Genomic DNA, 14,524 nt, shown 5'->3' with positions numbered 1-14,524 from the left:
GAGTCAGGACTTAGGAGTTAGGAATTTGTATGCCAATGAGTCGAGTACTCTCTCTGTCTCAAACTAGTCACATTAATAGGCCAGGGTAATTAACTCTTATATAGATATATAATAGGACATATTTACCTCCGTTTTTTTTAGTGGACACATTTTTCTTTTTCACTCTTGCCAATGCACTATTTTAACGCTTAATATCTCTAAATCTCGACTCTGTAAAGTTATAAGAAGTGGGTTTTAATAAAATATACATTGAGACGATTCTAATAAGCCCAAATATTATGTTTTATCATAACAATAAATCACAAAACCTAGTCAAGTATAGTTAGTGAATAATGTAAAAGTCAAATTGTGTCAACTAAAAAAAAAAAAAAACGGAGATAGTTACGTGACTAGTAATTGCAAGTATGCAACAGATACTACAGCAATGATATGCATGTATAATTGAGTAAAATTGACATTTACCCTATAATAAAGACTAATACGAAGTATAAGATATGCATATGTTTTTCCTAGGTTAAAAAAAAAAAAAAAAAAAAAAAAAAAAAAAAAAAAAGATCAAAAAGCAAAATGTAACATGATATGGGCACTTCAACTACAAGGTGTATACAACTTCTGCTTCTGCTTCTGAAACAAGGATAATAGCTCTTCATTCAACTTGTCGTAGTTGACAACATAATTTTCTTCCAACTGTTAGATAGATAAATAAACAGCTTAATCAAAACATTGATCTTTAACTATCCTTATAAAAGGAAAAAAGAAAAGAAAGGAAATTGAATACTCCTTAAGTCCTGCTTTGACAACATAATATTCTTTTAAAGAATTCATGACCACTACTTAGAATATGTTCTTATTGATTAAACTGAACTGAATATTTTATGAGAGAAGAAAATTAGGAGTTGAATTGAACTTAATTTATTAGAGCTGAACTGAACTGAACTGAACTGAAAATAATATGATGAGAACAGGGTCTTAGCACCTAATTTTATTCTCTAATCATTTAGTTACTTGATTATTATCTTAGTTTGTTATGAATTAACTAGATTAATTAGTACGTCCGCATTTAGGTGTGATTGACCATGCTATTAATATAACTAGTCTTCTGGCCCGTGCAATGCACGGCTTGTTCATAGAAAATTGCACTGAGATATGAGTGAGAAAATACCAATAAATAATTATGAGTGTAATATGTAAATGAAAACATAATTAAAGAAATAAAAATTGTGGGACTTTAATTGAAATGAGACTTAATAGAAAGAAGATGGAGGAACTAAAATCAAAGAGAGAAATTAAAAAGGTTGAATTAAAGAGGAGAGATGAAGATGAAGTGTTTAATGAAAAAGTTAAGAAAAATTGTATAATCAAAAATAAAAAATGTAAAACGACATGTGGCACATTGAGTTGAAGAAGAAGATAAGGAAGTGCAATAGCATGATGACACATGTTTTTTTTGGTTTGCTTTTTTAAATACTAAGTATAAATGAGTCGAACAAATAGTGGCCACGACATTAACATAATAATTGTAGAGTTAGCTTTAAAAAAAAAAATTGTAGAGTTACAAGTTTACAACAATATACAAAAGTTATGGCCATGAATTAACACATATAGACATATGGTAGTTGAAATGCATAACCAAACGCGAGTGTTGAAACACAACTTTGATCATTAATTTATCTAATAATATGTTAATAAAATTATAGTAAAATTCATATTATGAAAGTATACATTATAACAAACCCAACAATATATTGTATAATAGGAAAAATTGACAAAAATAATCCCAACTTTACTCGATTCGCTCAAAATAAATCCCAACTTTTGATTACTTTTTAATAATCTGAATTTTAATATAAATTTTCTTCTAATGGTCCCAACCAATTTAAAAACTTGTTATAACAAGTCACCTTACATGTGTCAGGATGTGATTGGTAAAAAAAATTAAATTAAAAAAAATTAACTTAAATGTAAAAAAATTAAAAACTTTACAAGAATAAAAAAATTAAAAAAAAAAAAACCTTCACTAACCCAGCCACCATGCCCACCAACGCCTGACCCCCATCTCGGCTGCCGGCGCCTACCCTACACCCCGGATGGCGGAACTCTCCGGCGCAAACAACCCCTCCACAGCCGGCGAAGCTCGACCACCTTTTCCCACCCAAATTCCCCCACCCCGATGACGCATCACCCTCCTCCCAGGCCATTTCCCCTCCCCGAGCCACCGCATAAATGCCCCTCCCTCCCTGGAATGACCCTTATTCCCTATTCATCGGCCCCCAAGACCTTAATTCAGACTCAAAACTACCTAGAAACCCCAACGAGATGCCTACCTTTAACAACCTTGAAAACCAACGGGAAAGGGAGAGAAGTAGGGTGAACTTCGCCGGCGAGGGAGGGGGGAAATGAGCCAGATGGATGGTCCCCGTCCTGTCAGGGAGTCAGCAAACCTCCGACCGTCGTAGGTGGGGTTAGGCTCGGCTGGGGCGGCGGTGGTTGCTTTGGTGGTGTTTTTTTTTTTTTTAATAATTTTTTGTAAGTTAATTAATTAAACAATTAAATCAATAATATAAATTATAATTAAAATTAAACTCATTTTTGACCAATCATGCAATGACAGGTGTACATAAACTTTTTTTTTTAAAAAAAATTACCTACTTATCAAGTTACTGGTCACTGGAGACCATTGAAAGCAAATTTATATTAAAGTTCGGATTATTAAAAAAAAATCAAAAGTTGGGATTATTTTAAGCAAATCGAGCAAATTTAGGATTATTCCTGTCAATTTTTCCTATACAATATCATTTGTTTTTATTTATTTATTTATTTATTTTTATATTAGTGAATTAATTAAGTCAAAACCATTATATGAATAGTGAAAAAAGTCAAATTGTAACACTTATTAAAATATGGAGAAAGTATATGAAGTCAACAATTATATGGTTGGCTTGCGGAGAATCTTGTACAGCAACCCTTCTTCATTTGTCAATACCTCATAAAATATAACATTTACTCCTATTCGATTACTTGACTCAAAATTTTAAATGTACGAAGTATATAATAATACTAAGTGTATATATATATGACTCAAGCTAAAATTGATCTAGTCCAAACCAATTTAACACATAGAATTATTGTGACTAATGTTATTAGATTGTCGTAAAACCTAATCAACATAAATCCAAACACAACCATACAATTAAATAACCAAATCAATTTTGAACTAAATATAATCATTACTAAAATATAACTTGGACTGGATTGACATGAACCAAACGACCTATTTGTCATCGTCACTAAACAAACTAAATAAAATGCATCCGATAAGATAAAAAGATATTTTCTTTTTAAACCATTATAAAGGTAAAAGATGAATTAAGGTACTTACCCATAAATGTATATTGTAGAAAAACCTTCCTCCAAAGGATTGAAAAGAAGAAACATCAATAATAATATTACCATTCTTCTCAAGCAATGTAAGCACTTCACTCAATGATACCATTTCAAATAATGTTGATATTTGAATTACCATTTCTTTATCACTCAAATTATTCATAGAAACTGAAAAAGATGTTGATTTCTCCTTGTTTTTGTCCATTTTCGGCTTTTCCTCGTGAATATTTTTCCTTGTATTATTTCCTTGCAACACTGAAATTACTGATAAGAGCTCTTCTTTTCTATGTGTTAGATCCTTCACTTCTTCTTGTAGTTCTGGTATATACTTCAGCACCCGTGCAACGGTCGCAGGAATGCTTAACCTTCTCTGTAATTAGATTTGTAAATAATTATCATTGTTAATTACTTAATTGTTGTTAGAATAAAGTGCTTAAAATAAAGTTCAACTTGAGTCAATAATGTGTAAATTAACTCTAAATGTTCGTTCTAAGTACTTAATTAATGGGTTCTCAAAAAAAAAAAAAGTACTTAATTAATGTGTAGTATTGTACTAGCTTGGTTTAATTTAAGTCATATTAAGCATAATTAAAAATTGAAATCATCCAAATGTCGACACGTATGTTACTGTACCATCAATACATACGTTACATTTTTATTATTCTACTATCAATTGGAAATAGATAAATTTTTAAACTTGGAGTATTAGCTATACAACAAGAAGTATTACTTATTTAATGGGGTAACTTTCATAATTAATAAATAAAAATATTTATGTTCTATTATGTAAGAAATGTGTATTTTTTTGTTAAACTGTGATGCTATCTAAAACATTTTATAACTATAATATTATATAAATTATGTGGGAGATTAATCACAATTCATTGAAATTAAAATAAAGATTATCAAATAAATAAAGGTATGAATGTAAATATGTTATACGAAGTATTTATGAATATGATCAATATGATTGTTTTATTGATTGAAAAAAAGAATTATTTTGGTGAATGAAGTGAAAAATACTTAATTTTTGAGTAAGCTGAACCAGCCCACAGGCAAAATCACAAGGGATGTGCATGCAATGGTATGTACAACCTTATTAATTCTTTTTTTTTTTTATAAGAAAAATTAGTTTTTGATGTCACATGCACATAATACAACCAATTATACAATAATTTGATTAATTTCTACAGTTTAATTACTTATATTTGACGTTCCATTTATTGAGGATTATTTTGGGAGTTCAATTTCTCCTAGGACCTAATACCTTGTCTATCTCATGTCACTTTTTTCGGACTCCTACATTGTTCAATAATTAGAGAGAATCCTCACGCGTAACTTTAATCATTATACATAAACCCAACTTTAAATAGGTAAAAGATGATTAAATTATTAAAAATGTTAAATCATGTTTAATTAGATGTATATATAGAAGTAGAAATTTAGCGTTAACTTACAATTTGATCAGTAGGGGGAAGCAAGTCACGTAGAGAAGAATACAAGACATTAATCTTCTTCCTCCGATCCCTCTCACTAGCGTTATGATTAATTTTTCTCTTCATTGTTGTGGTCGTTGTCACGGCTGCCCCAAACTGATGATCAGCTGAACTTGTACTTAGCGGCGATTTTCTTTGCTTAATCTTAACAAGATTATTGCTATCATCTTGAGCTTGAGACAACAAAATATTAGGAAGAAAAATGGCGTCCAAGTTTAGATAATTATTATCTAGTAAAACTTGATCATATGTTTCTAATTCTATAGGATACTCCAATCCTAAAGTGGGTACAAAAGGACACATCGTTACTATATTTTTGATCTTAATAAGGAGATGAAGGGAGGTTTGGTTTTTTTTGGGTGCTAAGCTATTTTCTTGGGTTCAAGTCCTTGTAAGAGGTAAATGTGTTTTTAGTGAAGCTCTTTATATAGCTACTCTTACAAAGTATTGGACATACATTATTATATATGTGTAAAAATATTAAAATCTAAGTTTTAGGACTAGTAAATAAAAAAATGGATATCCATAATAATAATTATCATAATTATTCTTAAACTTTCTTCATACAAATGCATATTGACTTCTAAACCTTTTTTTTTAGCGAGTATTTCTTTTTGTTAAGGTAATAAGGAAGGGAATCAAATTAAATGAACGGATACCTCTCACAAGCTAAGTTAATCCAGTTAATGAGTTGAGCTTAGTCAGGTCGAATTTTACTGAGCTTTGATCAAGTTTTGACCAAATTAATTTTGATACGTAGCTCATTGATTGATTGTTCGGACTCTGTAGCTTTCATGGTATAACCAAATTCATATGTTGAACATTAATTCCATATTTTTCCTTTACTGATTGACCATATTTGATAATAGATCTTTTCAAGTTTAATTTCTTATCGTTTTTCAAGTCAAGCTTTGAGTATCTCAACTCAACTTGCTAACATCTCAAGTCAAGCCTCCTTGGAATAAGTTTTGACATGTGATGAGCTCGATTAGCTTGTGAGTTGCCTCATCTTTCTTCTCATACCAACTTTTAATCAAAACAATGAAATAATCAACTGATAAGCTTAATTAGCTAAAAATTCATATAGTGGTAATATACTTTTTAGTGATTACTTAGATATAGCTAAAACATTAGTCCGTACAAAATATTTCTATTTTTTAAGAGATGCTTAATGAATAAACTTAGCTTCTCGATCAATTAATTGCTTAGATCAACTACTTTGACAATCACAAGTTCACAACCAACAATGATTTTATTAAAGTGTGAGTGCGCTAGCTTTTGCTAAGGACATGTATACTTAATTGTGATCAATATTTAACTTAATCCAATAGGATAAATTTGCGTTTATAAAGAAATTAAAGTTAAATATTTAAGAACGACAAAAGTATGTAATGCACTAGATTTACACGTGGTTGCCTCAAGCCATCTTGTGCACCACTTATCTTTTTTAGTTAAAAGTATCATCACTTATCACCTAAATTGTACTTATATACGAATTTATACAAGCATTTTTATATGCTTATCTAGTTTCGCATTTTACGTACGAGTGGTGTATGATTATTCATAATGCGTTTAACTAGCCGATTAAGAATTAAATAAGTATAATTTGTATACAAGTTGTTAATGTGATAATGTCTTTTGTTTAATAGCAATAACTATAAAATGTTTAATGCTACTTGATCATTTATATATACATTATTTGATGTTTAGTTGTTTAGTGGAAGTTTGTCTACTAATAACAAGTTCGTGTCCATTAAATTTGCAACACGTAATAGTGAACGTCTTAACATCAAAGCAATACAAATTGTCTTAATTTACTACATGTCAGTATGGAAATAAATAAGATAATTTTGATTTTTGAATAAACTTAATTGTCTTCGTAATTTCCCCAATTACTTGGGAGTTAGATCATAATTGAAGAGCTAATTAACCTTTCCGAAGAATTATGGTTAAAATGCCATTTTTATAGTAGGCATGAGAGGTGTTGTTGTAAAGCTGTTTCTGGAAACAGATTGCTTCTAGGAGTCTCAGGGTAGTGAGGTATCAAGATGTCTTAGAGCTAATGTCCAACTGTCCAAATGTCCTTTAGCTCCACCTAGCAAAGGTATATTCGAGGGCTCCGCCTTGATGTCCGAGAGCTCGGCCTGCAAAATAGAGAAGGTTAGCTGCCCTGGGGGTGTGACTCGGAAAAACCCCTCCGATGCTTAAGTCAGCGAAAATACTTTCTAGAGAGAGAAAGTAGCTAGAAAGTAGAAAGAGAAAGAATAATTACATAGAGAAAAAAGAGAGAGAATTAGAAAGAAGTCATCTTCATTAATGATTGGAGAGTTATTTATAGATGTACTTTCAGGTGGCAAAGCTGTACTTAGTTGGACAGATTTGGGGTAAATCTGTACTTTTCAATGATTAATGACGGGCTGGATCATGGAGGGGTATTTTCATAATTTCAAGTCACTGGGCTTAGGACAATGGACTTGGCCCAAACAAAAGCTACTTTTGTTGATTTGCTTATCACATCCGCCTTAATCATAAGCTAAAAATTAAAGGTGCAAGTCAAATCTCCTCTTATTTTATAAGCTATATATCATGTCTTAAAATTGGCATTGACTTTAATTGGAGAAGATGATAGTTCATTCATGTATTAAATTTGAGATTTTAAAGCCTAACTGATTTGTCGTTGGCTCTAACTGTCAGTGAAAATGAGAATTATTGTCCTGGAGAAGTACATACTTTACTGTCTTTTGTTTGGTGAAATTATGAGTTTGAAAGAGAGAAAATAATTCAATTGTGGATCGCAGTGGGGTTTTTAACAAAAGAGCCTTTGGAGGATAATGGTGTACCTTCAAGAATTGGCATTTCAGCAAAGTAATTTGTATAAAGTGAATCCCGAAATGATACCTGATGTTCGTGACAGGACAGATACAATCAAAGACTTCAATATGAGAATAGGAGATGACATTGTTATGGCTAATTAGTTTGCTGATTTGTGGCACATTTTTGTGCAGTATATCAACATTAACCAATCTTAAAATGCTTCTATTGCTCAACGAATCTCTTCTCACACGAATACCACTTGATTTTTTTATAATGACATAAAATAATGGACTAACAACATATCTAATATTTTTTATAAGTGAGTTTAAACAACATAAAATAAATTATATTAAAATTAATTATTTATAAGCTAACAAATTACGTGATATAACAAGTTTGAAAGTTATGTCACCTCTTTTGCAAGGTAGACTATATTAATCATATACATCATTACATGTTGATCTCCTCTCTAACAAATTTATACTTTATTTTTGTGCTACTTAATCAAAAAGTATTCTAAATTTATCTCAAAATAAATTTTAGATTTTCTCATATTTAAGTCTAACTATTTTTATTAAAACTCTACTCTCTTTTGAATTATTTATCACTAGCAAACTAGAAAATAAGTGTTTTAATATTGTCAAAACTTGATCAACCATAAAATATATTCTTTTTACCTTTTAGCACCTTAACTTTTTTTTAGCTCTTCAACCTTTTATAAAATTATAGCTATTAACTAGAAATCAGTTGCTACATTCTTTGTACGTACGGTTAGGATCTGGTTGCAAATTGAAATTAAAATCTAGTTCTATGAGTTTTAATTTGGATTAAAATTGAAAAGATTTGGTGCTTTGCTTACTTCTCCTTATTCCCTCATATATAAGTCATAACAACTACAAATTTTGTCACCATAAAACCTTATGCTTTAGGTTACTTCTCTATATTATAGGTGGTAAGGCGGGGCGGATCCAAGGTTAAGCTAACGGGGTTTATTAGCATCATATCATCATAGTTAAAGCATATATTACGGAAGAGTTTTAGGCTATTAGTTCAATGCATAGATTTTTAATCCATAGCTTGCATTGTTTAAAGTGTCGGACCATGTGAGTTAGTGAGTATTGAGGAGTTAACTCTAGATTAAGCCCAATACAGTTTATGATACTGGAAGACGCATTGTAAATCAGATAAGCGTCGTCATAGATATAATTAATAGCCTCAAAATTCTATGTGCAAGTAAAATTATTTGTGACTTTTTAGGCTTCTAAAGGTCCTCACTCTTTGTCCTTTAAATAAATTTTGAGTTTTTTAGTTTCTGATCTGAATTACATAACATATAATGTGTTATTCTCGATTGGATAACTTTGATATCGTAAATCAATTTTAGTCAAAAAATTTCCAAATTCCAATGTTAATGTATAATGTGTGATCAGAATTATAATCATGTATCAAAACTTTATCAATCACAAAAGGTTAGATCGATATCTAAACAAAACTAAAAATTAAGGCAGTTCTTCAATATTGCTAGGAATATATATGCATCTGCATTATTTGTTGCTTTTGAAGCTGGAACATCAATGCTTCATTCAACTTTTCGAAGTTTATGTTGCAGTTTCCTTGTATCTGTTACACATTCATACACACACAATTAACATAATGCTCATGGAAGTATAATTAACAAAATTAAATTACTTTATATATATATATATATATATTTAAACTAAGATATATACATGGTTAGGGGTAATGCAACAAAGAGTACCTAACGTTTTAAATTTGGCTAAGAATATTCTAATTAAGATAATGTTATGTTACATCACTATATTTATTCCAATTCCCTTAGCCAATTTTGTGAAATGTGAAAAGTTTAATAAAGGCATCCCTCAACCTCTATACTCGTACCGAGTACAATACCAGTAACATTTTCTCATACACTTTCATAAAATTTTGAATTATCTAAGAATTGCATAGATTAGCCCTTATTATGAATCAAACACAAAATATTTGTTCCCTTATAGAAATAATATATGTGGTATATTAATTATTTGAAAAAAAAATTAATTTCCATTACGGAGTACTAATTATATTAATCTTAATTATAAGATAGAAACTTAAGGAAGAGATCAGACAGGTGAACCATCCCCACTGTTTTTTTTTTTTTTCCGAGGAATAATGTGGTAACCTTTAGAATTGTGCTCGATGATTTTCTATTCAAATCTCATATAAATTATACGGAAACATAAATTTGGTTATTTTCAAAGTAAAATCCTAATTCTGCCACTGATGTGACTATGTTTATAAATTCACAATTTACAAGACGGACAGTTTTGCAATGGGCACAATAAAATTGTAGCCATTATAATCTTTCAATCTGTACCTTTAAAATTTGGTATTAAATCTTGACCATTCATAAAATTTGACTATAAAATTATTAAAATGATATATTTGTATACAATAAAAAATAAATAGTTATATTTGAAATTAAATTAATGATGATAATGGATATCACTTTTTATAAAGTCTATCTTAAAGTTTTTTTTCAAATCCTTTCTTCCATTGATTTGTTTGATACCAAAACTCGATTTCCGTAGGATGTATTTCGTATGACAATAGTGTTGGTTATATTTATTTTTGTGGAAAAGATGATATGGAGTTAAGGATAGAATATCTAATATTTTGATTCTTGATGATTATACAAATTTAACAATGGTAGTATGTATGCTGCTGTACCATTAATGGAGATTGAGAGATTTGCTTGGTAGAGGAAGCGAAACTACTTGATTTGGCGACAAAAAGAGGATTTTTTTAAAATTTTTTTTATAAAAACAAGTAGTTTAAAAACAAGTAGTTTTAAAAATAAATCAATTTTATTATTCAGTCAAATATTTCATCAGTCAAATAAATAAATGAATAGGATTTATCCTTGAAATTTTAATGATTGAAATTGAAAACAATTCCAACGGCTACATTTCTATTGTAGCCATTAAATAGTATTCCTTATAAGACTCAATCCTACTAAAACAAAATATACAATATAGCAAGAGAAAAAGGGACAAACATAGTAACTTACCCACAAATGTATATTGTAAAAAGTCGTTCCGCCAAAGGATTGAAAAGAAGAAACATCAAGAATAAGATAACCATTTTCCTCAAGCACCAAAAGCACTTCAGAGATTGATATTCTCTCAAATGCTGATATTTGAATCACCAATTCTTTATCACCCAATTTATTTGAAGAAATCGAACACGACGTCATCTTGTTAATTATGCATTTGTCTGGATTTTTTTCTTGAACAATTTTCCTAGCATTTCCTTGTAATATTGAAGTTTTTGATAGAAGATCTTCCTTTTTATGAACTAGATCCTCCACTTCTTTTTGTAGTTGAGGTATATAACCTAGCACTCGTTCAACTGTTGCTGGAATGCTTAATTTTTTCTGCAACGAATTTAAATATTTATTATTTGCATATTAGAAAAAGGTCACTATTACACTAATTTTTTTCAATAATGTGACAAAATCTCAATTTTTGGAAAGCACATTATATCGTGAACAAATTATTCCTTGGAAATTAATTTATTCTTATAGGTAGTGAAGACATTTTGACCCAGCTAAACCAAAAGTTTAAGTTGTTGGTTAAAATTCAAGATTGGTTTATATGCTTTATCAGTTTTGATTTCATCTGTAATTTATAGATACAGAATATTAAATGATGTACAAGTACGGTTTTCAAAAAAAAAAAATATGATGTACAAGTAAATAAACTTTCAAAATTCATATTTTTTTTTTTATTAATTTGATTTCTTATAGAAAAGATAGACAAATATATGAGGAAGGCAAAATTAAAAAACAAAAAATGAGAAAATAAATTTATAAAAGATTTTTCCTTCCAACCTCGAAGTGCAAATATATACGAGAGAAATTAATATGGAAAATAAGAAAGTACGTACCCTTTGGTCATTTGTAGGAAGCAAAGAACGTAAAGAGGAATACATGTTATTGATCTTCTTTCTTCTATCTCTTTCACTTGCATTATGATTAAGCTTCTTCGATATCGAAGGATTCTTATCAAATTGATCTGTTGAACTTGTACCTTGTGGTGATTCACTTCGTTTAGCTTGATCGCTAGACATTTGATTATCTTCGTAATCTCGAGTTTGTGATGTTGATGATATATTGGCAAGAATTATCGAATCGAAATTGAAGTTATCTAAAGGTTGTTTTGGCTCCAATCCTAAGGGATACTCCCATCCTAAATTAGTATTAGGACATAAAGAAGACATTGCTAACATATTTTCTTAGGTGGGATTAATTTCCTTAATAAAGGAAATAAGAATCTTGTAACTATAAATAAAACAAAGTAAATTTAGCTCAATTTATATGACAATTATAAAGTGCATATAATTTTTTACTACTCGGTACAAATTAATTAAGGAATGAATAATAATATACAAGAAGATGATGACTAGATGGTAAAATAAAGAAAAAGAATCTAAAGGTAGGCTCGTGGAAACTAGCATTTATTAATTTAAAGATGGATTATTTATGAGATAAAAACTAGATTTAACTTATAATAATCAATTTTGCGTGTGTTAGGCTCGTGTATGTCTTAAGAAGCCTCGTGAATTAATATTTTAATACATAGTAACATCTTAGGTGTTATAGCACATTCTTTGGATCCTTGCTAATTTAAATTAGGTCATACTACATATAATATTTCATATTTTATGTGAAATAAAGTATACTTGTAAAAAAATGTTTTTTTTTTTTTTTTAAATATACTGCTTTAAAAAATAAAGACGAAAAAACTAATGAAATCGTTGAAATTGTAAATACATTAATACGTGTACACGTCACTTTAGAGACCTAACAAAGGTAATGCAAAGTATAAATGTATAATTTATATGAAGTAAGACAAACCATGACAAACCAATTAGTGGAATAATCAATTAGCGTAACATCACGAATAAATATTCGACAACCAGTTAAACTTCTTTGTGACAATATTTCATCTTCTTATATATATTGCTTCTAATAATTCACCTCACCTGACTGAATCTAATGTAAGCAACACATCAAATTGACTATTGTTTTGTTCGGGAGCATTTAACTCATGGTGATCGATCTAGTTTCTTCGGTATGTATATACATAATCCTTTACAGTATAACTCATTAATTGTTAGAATATCCCTTGAATCAGATAGCCCCCTCCGACAACTAGCTATCATGGTCGTGTCTGATATGTAGGCTATGGTTGTCTGATTAAATTTTGACCAAAAGAATAAAAAGGTTCTTTCTAATCACCATTTTTCTTTCCTACCCAAAAGATAATGAACATATAATGACCCAAATTCTAATTATGATCTCTAGGGTCACCTTGATTATTTTCTTCGAATTTGTTGCTACAATAATTAGGATTATCTATTGATCATTATGTAATGCAAGAAGTATATATGATGTATGTGTTAAAATATTTTTGATCAAATCAAATTCAAATCATACTCTCTCTTTTATTTAAGTATCCTCTAATTTGATTGACATATTTGTCAATGTCGAACTCTAACTATTGATATATTTAATGGTAAATATGTAAAATTATAGTAAAAAAATTTGAAAATCACACAATGGGGACGATTCTAAATTTCTAACAACTACCAACATAATCCCGTTTAAGGGGTTTATTGTTATACATAGAGCACAAATATTGGTAAAAATAGTGTATGATATTATGCAAAAGTATTGTACAATTTTCAAAGGCTCTTATACAGAAACGGAGAGAATATTTTGCATTCTACTTGTTAACTTGTATAGCATTTGAAATTTTGAAAATTTTATATGAAAATTATTGATGGACTCATTATGTCAACATATTTTCAAATTTTATATGAAAATTATTTATGCATTTACTATGTCAACATAGCAAGTCAAACAATGTACAGCAGTACAGATGTAGAAGATTCTCTATGAAACCTATGACCTTAACATATTCTTTCATTGTTGTTGTAGAGAGCGCATACAGTGTAGGTTACAACTTCAAATCCAAAAACAATGGAGTAAATTACTGTAATTAAATCCACTAATTTAATGAAACTGTAAGAGCTCGTGCCTTGCAGTAAGAAAGGACTAGACTGGCACGTGCCTCCATAAATTTAAAACCTCCTCATCATTCACCAAATGAACAAATTAAACCTAAACTATATTTTTTTTAAAAAAAAAAAAAAAAAAAAAAAAAAAAACTTCATAGTTTGTATTTGTGCAATAACGTGGGGTATTTATTTTGTGTAAATTTTTCTTGATGGAAACCTAATTTAGATAAGACAAGTTTTTATACGTATAAGTTATATATTGTATAACATATAACTATGTAAGTGTACACTAGTGTATAATCTTAGGGCAAAAGATAAGTTTATTGGATAAGGTCAAGGCTTCACTTAGTTAGGCCAAATAATACGAGGCATGAAAGGTGTATGTACGTACTTAATAAAACTTTAGATGTGAGAGTGTGAGACTAACTCATATTTAAGACTAACTCATATTATGTAATGTCGTAAAGTAAACTATATATACGTGTGCTTGAGTAGGGGGCAGCCAATAGGAAGTAAGAAGTAGCTCAAGTGGACATAGTTCATCTAGAGCTCCCTGCTTGTTACGTGCTCATAGTTACCTCGATACAAATTATGAACAATTTGCATTATTGGTCGTCCTGCGATGCTATACACTATACCGCAAGGATTGCTGTCTAGGATGAGATATATGGATAGATAATACAGTGATGAGTTTTTATATTTCTAATTTTGGCAACTTTATAATTTAATACTAATATCCAGTAGATAAT

General features: G+C 29.5%; 2 protein-coding genes across 2 annotated transcripts; both read right to left on the bottom strand.

The window, feature by feature from the left end:
- Window positions 1-412: 412 nt before the first annotated feature.
- On the bottom strand, window positions 413-4,946 carry LOC145582473 (transcription factor ORG2-like). The gene is made up of 3 exons (XM_081639465.1): window positions 4,842-4,946; window positions 3,380-3,754; window positions 413-687 (listed from the first exon to the last, which is right to left on the bottom strand). The coding sequence occupies exons 1-3, from the start codon at window positions 4,944-4,946 to the stop codon at window positions 589-591; spliced, it is 579 nt and encodes a 192-aa protein (XP_081495591.1). The 3' UTR covers window positions 413-588.
- Window positions 4,947-9,215: 4,269 nt separating this feature from the next.
- On the bottom strand, window positions 9,216-11,981 carry LOC145582472 (transcription factor bHLH101-like). The gene is made up of 3 exons (XM_081639464.1): window positions 11,640-11,981; window positions 10,762-11,127; window positions 9,216-9,314 (listed from the first exon to the last, which is right to left on the bottom strand). Exons 1-3 carry the CDS (start codon window positions 11,979-11,981, stop codon window positions 9,216-9,218), a joined length of 807 nt encoding a protein of 268 aa, XP_081495590.1.
- Between the last annotated feature and the right edge of the window lie 2,543 nt (window positions 11,982-14,524).

Source organism: Chenopodium album, chromosome 15 (genome assembly GCF_948465745.1).
Source record: "Chenopodium album chromosome 15, dcCheAlbu1.1, whole genome shotgun sequence".
NCBI classification, from domain to species: Eukaryota; Viridiplantae; Streptophyta; class Magnoliopsida; order Caryophyllales; family Amaranthaceae; genus Chenopodium; species Chenopodium album.
The sequence above is the reverse complement of the archived record's forward strand: the minus strand, read 5'-3'. Positions and strand labels throughout refer to the sequence as shown.

Excerpts from the sequence above, each read along its gene's own strand:
- LOC145582473 (XM_081639465.1), bottom strand. The coding sequence starts at position 4,946 with ATGAAGAGAAAAATTAATCATAACGCTAGTGAGAGGGATCGGAGGAAG. Across the intron at positions 3,755-4,841 it reads TTCCCCCTACTGATCAAATT|AGAAGGTTAAGCATTCCTGC; the intron begins GTAAGTTAACGC and ends ATCTAATTACAG. Across the intron at positions 688-3,379 it reads TCTACAATATACATTTATGG|TTGGAAGAAAATTATGTTGT; the intron begins GTAAGTACCTTA and ends TCTATCTAACAG.
- LOC145582472 (XM_081639464.1), bottom strand. The coding sequence starts at position 11,981 with ATGTTAGCAATGTCTTCTTTATGTCCTAATACTAATTTAGGATGGGAG. Across the intron at positions 11,128-11,639 it reads TTCCTACAAATGACCAAAGG|AAAAAATTAAGCATTCCAGC; the intron begins GTACGTACTTTC and ends AATTCGTTGCAG. Across the intron at positions 9,315-10,761 it reads TTTACAATATACATTTGTGG|ATACAAGGAAACTGCAACAT; the intron begins GTAAGTTACTAT and ends AATGTGTAACAG.